At 43.2% G+C, this 9,948-nt stretch overlaps 1 protein-coding gene across 1 annotated transcript; it reads left to right on the forward strand.

Annotated features, from left to right (window-relative positions):
• The first annotated feature begins 7,339 nt into the window (after window positions 1-7,339).
• Window positions 7,340-9,565, forward strand: LOC115169847 (transcription cofactor HES-6). The gene is made up of 4 exons (XM_029725874.1): window positions 7,340-7,673; window positions 7,768-7,854; window positions 7,970-8,051; window positions 8,425-9,565. The coding sequence occupies exons 1-4, from the start codon at window positions 7,596-7,598 to the stop codon at window positions 8,886-8,888; spliced, it is 711 nt and encodes a 236-aa protein (XP_029581734.1). The 5' UTR covers window positions 7,340-7,595; the 3' UTR covers window positions 8,889-9,565.
• Window positions 9,566-9,948: the final 383 nt, after the last annotated feature.

The following is a 9,948-nucleotide window of genomic DNA, read 5'->3' on the forward strand; positions in this document are numbered from 1 at the left end:
CATGGACGGCATGGAAGAACACCAGTAAGTCAGTGACTCAGCCCCTGTAAAAGGGTTAGAGGCAGAGAATCCCAGTGGGAAGAGGGGAACCGACAAGGCAGAGACAGCAAGGGCGGTTCGTTGCTCCAGCCTTTCCGTTCACCTTCACACTCCTGGGCCAGACTATACTTAATCATAGGACCTACTGAAGAGATAAGTGTTCAGTAAAGACTTAAAGGTTGAGACTGAGTCTGCGTCTCTCACATGGGTAGGCAGACCATTCCATAAAAATGGAGCTCTATAGGAGAAAGCCCTACCTCCAGCCGTTTGCTTAGAAATTCTAGGGACAATTAGGAGGCCTGCGTCTTGTGACCGTAGCGTACGTGTAGGTATGTACGGCAGGACCAAATCGGAAAGATAGGTAGGAGCAAGCCCATGTAATGCTTTGTAGGTTAGCAGTAAAACCTTGAAATCAGCCCTTGCCTTAACAGGAAGCCAGTGTAGGGAAGCTAGCACTGGAGTAATATGATCAAATTTTTTGGTTCTAGTCAGGATTCTAGCAGCCGTATTTAGCACTAACTGAAGTTTGTTTAGTGCTTTATCCGGGTAGCCGGAAAGTAGAGCATTGCAGTAGTCGAGCCTAGAAGTAACAAAAGCATGGATTAATTTTTCTGCGTCATTTTTGGACAGAAAGTTTCTGATTTTTGCAATGTTACGTAGATGGAAAAAAGCTGTCCTTGAAGCAGTCTTGATATGTTCTTCAAAAGAGAGATCAGGGTCCAGAGTAACGCCGAGGTCCTTCACAGTTTTATTTGAGACGACTGTACAACCATCCAGATTAATTGTCAGATTCAACAGAAGATCTCTTTGTTTCTTGGGACCTAGGACAAGCATCTCTGTTTTGTCCGAGTTTAAAAGTAGAACATTTGCAGCCATCCACTTCCTTATGTCTGAAACACAGGCTTCTAGCGAGAGCAATTTTGGGGCTTCACCATGTTTCATTGAAATGTACAGCTGTGTGTCGTCCGCATAGCAGTGAAATTTAACATTATGTTTTCGAATGACATCCCCAAGAGGTAAAATATATAGTGAAAACAATAGTGGTCCTAGAACGGAACCTTGAGGAACACCGAAATTTACAATTGATTTGTCAGAGGACGAACCATTCACAGAGACAAACTGATATCTTTCCGACAGATAAGATCTAAACCAGGCCAGAACTTGTCCATGTAGACCAATTTGGGTTTCCAATCTCTCCAAAAGAATGTGGTGATCGATGGTATCAAAAGCGGCACTAAGATCTAGGAGCATGAGGACAGATGCAGAGCCTCGGTCTGACGTCATTAAAAGGTCATTTACCACCTTCACAAGTGCAGTCTCAGTGCTATGATGGGGTCTAAAACCAGACTGAAGCGTTTCGTATACATTGTTTGTCTTCAGGAAGGCAGTGAGTTGCTGCGCAACAACTTTTTCTAAAATTTTTGAGAGGAATGGAAGATTCGATATAGGCCGATAGTTTTTTATAATTTCTGGGTCAAGATTCGGCTTTTTCAAGAGAGGCTTTATTACTGCCACTTTTAGTGAGCTTGGTACACATCCGGTGGATAGAGAGCTGTTTATTATGTTCAACATAGGAGGGCCAAGCACAGGAAGCAGCTCTTTCAGTAGTTTAGTTGGAATAGGGTCCAGTATGCAGCTTGAGGGTTTGGAGGCCATGATTATTTTCATCATTGTGTCAAGAGATATAGTACTAAAACACTTTAGTATCTCCCTTGAGCCAAGGTCCTGGCAGAGTTGTGCAGACTCTGGACAATGAAGCCCTGGAGGAATACCCAGATTTAAAGAGGAGTCCGTAATTTGCTTTCTAATGATCATGATCTTTTCCTCAAAAAAGTTCATAAATTTATTACTGCTGAAGTGAAAGCCATCCTCCATTTGCGAATGCTGCTTTTTAGTTAGCTTTGCGACAGTGTCAAAAAGAAATTTCGGATTGTTCTTATTTTCCTCAATTAAGTTGGAAAAATAGGATGATCGTGCAGCAGTGAGGGCTCTTCGATACTGCACGGTACTGTCTTTCCAAGCTAGTCGGAAGACTTCCAGTTTAGTGTGGCGCCATTTCCGTTCCAATTTTCTGGAAGCTTGCTTCAGAGCTCGTGTATTTTCTGTATACCAGGGAGCTAGTTTCTTATGACAGATGTTTTTAATTTTTAGGGGTGCAACTGCATCTAGGGTATTGCGCAAGGTTGAATTGAGTTCCTCGGTTAGGTGGTTAACTGATTCTTGTCCTCTGACGTCCTTGGGTAGGCAGAGGGAGTCTGGAAGGGCATCAAGGAATCTTTGGGTTGTCTGAGAATTTATAGCACGACTTTTAATCTTCCTTGGTTGGGGTCTGAGCAGATTATTTGTCGCAATTGTAAACGCAATAAAATGGTGGTCCGATAATCCAGGATTATGAGGAAAAACATTAAGATCCACAACATTTATTCCATGGGACAAAACTAGGTCCAGAGTATGACTGTGGCAGTGAGTAGGTCCAGAGACATGTTGGACAAAACCCACTGAGTCGATGATGGCTCCGAAAGCCTTTTGGAGTGGGTCTGTGGACTTTTCCATGTGAATGTTAAAGTCACCAAAAATTAGAATATTATCTGCTATGACTACAAGATCCGATAGGAATTCAGGGAACTCAGTAAGGAACACTGCATATGGCCCAGGAGGCCTGTAAACAGTAGCTATAAAAAGTGATTGAGTAGGCTGCATAGATTTCATGACTAGAAGCTCGAAAGACGAAAACGTCATTGTTTTTTTTTTTGTAAATTGAAATTTGCTATCGTAAATGTTAGCAACACCTCCGCCTTTGCCGGATGCACGGGGGGTTTGGTCACTAGTGTAACCAGGGGGTGAGGCCTCATTTAACACAGTAAATTCATCAGGCTTAAGCCATGTTTCAGTCAGGCCAATCACATCAAGATTATGATCAGTGATTAGTTCATTGACTATAACTGCCTTGGAAGTGAGGGATCTAACATTAAGTAACCCAATTTTGAGATGTGAAGGATCACAATCTCTTTCAATAATGGCAGGAATGGAGGAGGTCTTTATACTAGTAAGATTACTGAAGCGAACACCGCCATTTTTAATTTTGCCCAACCAAGATCGAGGCACAGACACGGTCTCAATGGGGAAAGCTGAGCTGACTACGCTAACTGTGCTCGTGGCAGACTCCACTAAGCTGGCAGGCTGGCTAACAGCCTGTTGCCTGGCCTGCACCCTATTTCATTGTGGAGCTAGAGGAGTTAGAGCCCTGTCTATGTTCGTAGATAAGATGAGAGCACCCCTCCAGCTAGGATGGAGTCCGTCACTCCTCAGCAGGCCAGGCTTGGTCCTGTTTGTGGGTGAATCCCAGAAAGAGGGCCAGTTATCTACAAATTCTATCTTTTGGGAGGGGCAGAAAACAGTTTTCATCCAGCGATTGAGTTGTGAGACTCTGCTGTAGAGCTCATCACTCCCCCTAACTGGGAGGGGGCCAGAGACAATTACTCGATGCCGACACATCTTTCTAGCTGATTTACACGCTGAAGCTATATTGCGCTTGGTGACCTCTGACTGTTTCATCCTAACATCGTTGGTGCCGACGTGGATAACAATATCTCTATACTCTCTACACTCGCCAGTTTTAGCTTTAGCCAGCACCGTCTTTAGATTAGCCTTAACGTCGGTAGCCCTGCCCCCTGGTAAACAGTGTATGATCGCTGGATGATTAGTTTTAAGTATAAATGACCAGCATGGTCAAATAATAGTAATCACAGTGAACAGGTCAGGGTTCCATAGCCACAGGCAGAACAGTTGAAACGTGAGCAGCAGCACGGCCAGGTGGATTGGGGACAAGAAGGAGTCATCATGCCAGGTAGTCCTGAGGCATGGTCCTAGGGCTCAGGTCCTCTGACAGAGAGAGAAAGAAAGAAAGAAAGAGAGAATTAGAGAGGGCATACTTAAATTCACACAGGACACTGGATAAAACAGGAGAAATACTCCAGATAACATACTGACCCTAGCCCCCCGACACATAAACTACTGCAGCAAAAATATTGGAGGCTGAGACAGGAGGGGTCAGGAGACACTGTGGCCCCATCCGATGATACCCCCGGACAGGGCCAAACATGCAGGATTTAAACCCCACCCACTTTGCCAAAGCACGGCCCCCACACCACTAGAGGGATATCTTCAACCACCAACTTACCACCCTGAGACAAGGCAGAGTATAGCCCACAAAGATCTCCGCCACAGCACAACCCAAGGGGGGGCGCCAATCCGGACAGGAAGACCACGTCAGTGACTCAACCCACTCAAGTGACGCACCCCTCCTAGGGACGGCATGGAAGAGCACCAGTAAGCCAGTGACTCAGCCCCTGTAATAGGGTTAGAGGCAGAGAATCCCAGTGGAGAGAGGGGAACCGGCCAGGCAGAGACAGCAAGGGCGGTTCGTTGCTCCAGTGCCTTTCCGTTCACCTTCACACTCCTGGGCCAGACTACACTCAATCATAGGACCTACTGAAGAGATGAGTCTTCAATAAAGACTTAAAGGTTGAGACCGAGTCTGCATCTCTCACATGGGTAGGCAGACCATTCCATAAAAATTGAGCTCTTTAGGAGAAAGCCCTGCCTCCAGCTGTTTGCTTAGAAATTCTAGGGACAATTAGGAGGCCTGCGTCTTGTGACCGTAGCGTACGTGTAGGTATGTACGGCAGGACCAAATCGGAAAGATAGGTAGGAGCAAGCCCATGTAATGCTTTGTAGGTTAGCAGTAAAACCTTGAAATCAGCCCTTGCCTTAACAGGAAGCCGGTGTAGGGAGGCTAGCACTGGAGTAATATGATCACATTTTTTGGTTCAATCAGGATTCTAGCAGCCGTATTTAGCACTAGCTGAAGTTTATTTAGTGCTTTATCCGGGTAGCCGGAAAGAAGAGCATTGCAGTAGTCTAACCTAGAAGTAACAAAAGCATGGATTCATTTTTCTGCATCATTTTTGGACAGAAAGTTTCTGATTTTTGCAATGTTACGTAGATGGAAAAAAAACTGTCCTTGAAACAGTCTTGATATGTTCGTCAAAAGAGAGATCAGGGTCCAGAGTAACGCCGAGGTTCTTCACAGTTTTATTTGAGACAACAATTTGTAAGTCGCTCTGGATAAGAGCGTCTGCTAAATGACTTAAATGTAAATGTAAACTGTACAACCATCAAGATGAATTGTCAGATTCAACAAAAGATCTCTTTGTTTCTTGGGACCTAGAACAAGCATCTCTGTTTTGTCCGAGTTTAAAAGTAGAAAGTTTGCAGCCATCCCTTATGTCTGAAACACAGGCTTCTAGCGAGGGCAATTTTGGGGCTTCACCATGTTTCATTGAAATGTACAGCTGTGTGTCATCCGCATAGCAGTGAAAGTTAACATTATGTTTTCGAATGACATCCCCAAGAGGTAAAATATATAGTGAAAACAATAGTGGTCCTAAAACGGAACCTTGAGGAACACCGAAATTTACAGTTGATTTGTCAGAGGACAAACCATTCACAGAGACAAACTGATATCTTTCCGACAGATAAGATCTAAACCAGGCCAGACCTTGTCTATGTAGACCAATTTGGGTTTCCAATCTCACCAAAAGAATGTGGTGATCGATGGTATCAAAAGCAGCACTAAGATTTAGGAGCACGAGGACAGATGCAGAGCCTCGGTCTGGCGCCATTAAAAGGTAATTTACCACCTTCACAAGTGCAGTCTCCGTGCTATGATGGGGTCTAAAACCAGACTGAAGCATTTCGTATACATTGTTTGTCTTCAGGAGGGCAGCTTTTTCAAAAAATGTTGAGAGGAATGGAAGATTCGATATAGGCCAATAGTTTTTTATATTTTCTGGGACAATATTTTCTGGCTTTCAAGAGAGGCTTTATTACTGCCACTTTTAGTGAGTTTGGTACACATCCGGTGGATAGAGAGCCGTTTATTATGTTCAACATAGGAGGGCCAAGCAAGGCACTACAGAGGGTAGTGCGTACGGCCCAGTACATCACTGGGCGGTATCAGAGGATGGCCCTAAAAATTGTCAAAGACCCCAGCCACCCCAGTCATAGATCTTTCTCTCTACTACCGCATGGCAAGCGGTACCGGAGTGCCAAGTCTAGGACAAAAAGGCTTCTCAACAGTTTTTACCCCCAAGCCATAAGACTCCTGACCAGGTAATCAAATGGCTACCCGGACTATTTGCATTGTGTGCCACCCCCAACCCCTCTTTTTACGCTACTCTTTGTTTATCATATATGCATAGTCACTTTAACTATACATTCATGTACACACTACCTCAATTGGGCCGACCAACCAGTGCTCCCGCATATTGGCTAACCGGGTTATCTGCATTGTGTCCCGTCACCCACCACCCACAACACCTCTTTTACGCTACTGCTACTCTCTGTTCATCATATATGCATAGTCACTTTAACCATATCTACATGTACATACTACCTCAATCAGTCCGACTAACCGGTGTCTGTATGTAGCCTCGCTACTTTTTATAGCCTCCCTACTCTATATAGCCTGTCTTTTCACTGTTGTTTTATTTCTTTACTTACCTATTGTTCACCTAATACCTTTTTTGCACTATTGGTTAGAACCTGTAAGTAAGCATTTCACTGTAAGGTCTACACCTGTTGTATTCGGCGCACGTGACAAATAAACTTTGATTTGATTTGATTTAATGTCCCATTCTGTTAATTGTGTTGGATTGGGTTGGAATTGGCCTCAACTTTAGACAGCATATGCAATGGCCCACAATTAATCTTGAAATACACATAAAGGTGACTAATGACATACCATTTCAATTGTCTGTGAATGTTGCAAGGGGCTAATGGCATTTGGCAATTGGTTGTGCCTAGGCTAAGTGTTTGAGTTGTAAGGTATGGTGAGTAGGTCTACAATATAAAACATTTATAGGGCACATTCAAAATGATCCTTTAGGCATATTGTTTACTCAGCGTTTTATATTTGCTATTTCAATAAATATTGGTTTTATGTGTTAAGTAAAGTTATAGGCCTATAATGCTGCTTTTAAAGTTGACGATAAAATACTGTCTCTTTGCTATTTATTATCATCATTTCATTCCATCTCTTTCAAAACATATTGGTCTCAGGAGCACTACTAGAATGGTGGTTTATGAAAGAATAAACTATTTCGGGCCGGGACACAAACCAAAGAATAGCCCTCTTACGGTCTAGCCAAGTCCTCTCTCTCTCTCTCTCTCTCTGCCGACAACTGCCATAGCGCTCAGAGGACAAAATGCTAGACCAGCGATTGGCTGATTCGCATTGCGCTCAACAATCTTCTGCTCGCGTAGTCAGCCCCTCTATTCACATGTAAATTGGGTGAGGCGTTATAAATACCTACTACTGGCACTATCGTTGCGCTTGAGGCTGCATAACAAATCAAGTGCCCGTCTGCACAAGTACAGTTCGGCTTTGTTTGCAACAGGGACCGGAGGCCATCTGTCCCATTCACGGTGTGTAACGGTCGTGTGGATTTATCAACCCTCCGTTTTTGGCAGTGTCTGGGTTAAACTTCTCCAACATGGCCCCCACTCCCAATAATAAAAACGGACTGAGTAGAGACGAGGGTGAATTCTATGGCATTAAAGTGGACAGAAAGGTAGGCCAATGTGTCTCTGATTGTTGTGTATTGAGTGTTATTTAGTGTAACTTAATATAAACTATTAATGTGCGGTCAATTGGTTTTTTTTCAGACCAGAAAACCGTTGGTTGAGAAAAAGAGACGGGCTCGCATCAATGAAAGTTTGCAAGAACTCCGAGTTCTGCTCTCAGACACAGATGTACGTTTTTGCACATTTTATGTCACTTTATCTGACATTCTCCCTCTCTTTGTGTAGCCTATTGTCGTTACATTGTAAACCAGTTATGTACATTTTATCAATCTGACATTCACAGTTACAATTAAAGATGGAGAACGCCGAAGTGCTGGAAATGACTGTGAAACGAGTGGAGAGTATCATTCAAAGCCGAGCACAAGGTAAGATAGGCCCATAGGCTAGGTTTATGCACGCGATGGTATTATGCACGTGGACATTTCATACAACTAGTGGAAAGTAGTGTGTCGGCCAACATATGTAGGATCTTAATTTAAGACAGTTTGCTACGGCAGGAAAATAATCCAGCAGCAACAGGAAATGTGAATTATTATGTGGATTATAATGAATGGACATTTTTGTAGAGGTTGATTCAAGTCTGAAATTTCAAAGCGTTAATAACAAACTTCAGAAGCCGTTTTAAACCTCAAATACACATCATGTTTTACATTTCTTGCATTGCAGGAATGTTCTCCTGCAACAGGGTGATCAAATTAAGATTCTTATAAATGTATCTCTCTGTCTGTGCTTTGTCAGAGGTCAACACCGTGAACCGGGAGGCAAGCGAAAGGTTTGCTGCGGGCTACATCCAGTGCATGCATGAGGTGCACACCTTCGTGTCCAACTGCCCGGGAATTGACGCGACAGTCGCAGCGGAGCTCTTGAACCACCTCCTGGAATGTATGCCCCTAAACGACGAGGACAAATTCCAGGTGATGATCCAGGATATCATGACAGACTGCTCCACTAACAGTACCAGCACTTGGCCCAGTTCTGAGGGTATATACGCAGCACTGGTCTCCCCGGGGGGAAAGAGTATCTCCAGCGGCAGTTCCTCAGCCCTCTCCCCAGCGCCCTCCACTACCTCCAGCGATGACCTGTGCTCGGACCTGGAAGAGACTGACTCTGAGCAGAACCACATCTCTGTGGATGCTGAGAACCAGGATGTTCTGAACATGCCCACAGCGGCTTATTCCGAGTCCATGTGGAGACCCTGGTAGAGCCCCAAATGAGGCCTACAACTGTCCTGTACTAGAGGAATAGCCTACAATAGTTCTTGTATATTGGGTTTTATTCTGTAACGCTGAAGATCAAATTCCTTGGAATGTTGTTAGGCTGTTGGATGAGAGATTTTGTAGGACTAGCATGTGAAGTGGGACACTATAACTTCACTTGGCAATGCAAAGTTTTGTTGCAAGTAGGCTAGAGGTGGCATCATTTTAAAAAGCTCTTTTTTGTATTTGAACCATTCTAATAATGTGTTTGAGCAACTAATAAGTATTCAAGCTATTTAATGAATTAATTGTATGTAATAGTTCAACTTTGAATAATTCCACATTGTTATAGATCTAAGATGTCTTTTTGCCAGATATAGGTGGTTTATTTACCTTCAGTGAAGGGAGGGTACAGTAGGCCTGAATGCAGATGTAAATATGTAATTGTTAATAGTATGGCTGTATAGAAAATAACCTGTCCCATTAAACCACACATAGTAATACAGTATTAGTTTAGTGTAAATTATTTTATATGTTTAGGTTGAGGAAAATAAATATTGTAACATTGTAATAACACCGTTTTGTAAGTGTTTGTGCCTGATTATGTCATGTCCATATCTCATTTCAGACTTAAATTGTCATACACTGACTTACTTAATTTTATTAAAAGCATTTTCTCTTCATATTGGACTCAGTTTATCCTATTTATACTAAACAAAAATATAGACGGAACATGCAACAATTTCAGAGATTTTACTGAGTTCCAGTTCATTTAATGAAATCAGTCAATTGAAATAAATAAATTAGACCCTAATCTATGTTTTTCACATGACTGGTCAGGGGTGCAGCCATGGGTTGGCCTTGGAGGGCATAGGCCCACCCACTGGGGAGCCAGGCCCAGCCAATCGGAATGAGTTTTTCCCCACAAAAGGGCTCCCTCAAAACTTGAGACATCTGTGGCATTGTGTTGTGTGACAAAACTTCACATTTTAAGGTGGCCTTTTATTGTCCCCAGCACAAGGTGCACTTGTGTAATGATCATGTTTTTTAAATCAGCTTCTTGATA

The sequence above is a fragment of the Salmo trutta genome, chromosome 31 (assembly GCF_901001165.1).
Source record: "Salmo trutta chromosome 31, fSalTru1.1, whole genome shotgun sequence".
Lineage (NCBI taxonomy): Eukaryota > Metazoa > Chordata > Actinopteri > Salmoniformes > Salmonidae > Salmo > Salmo trutta.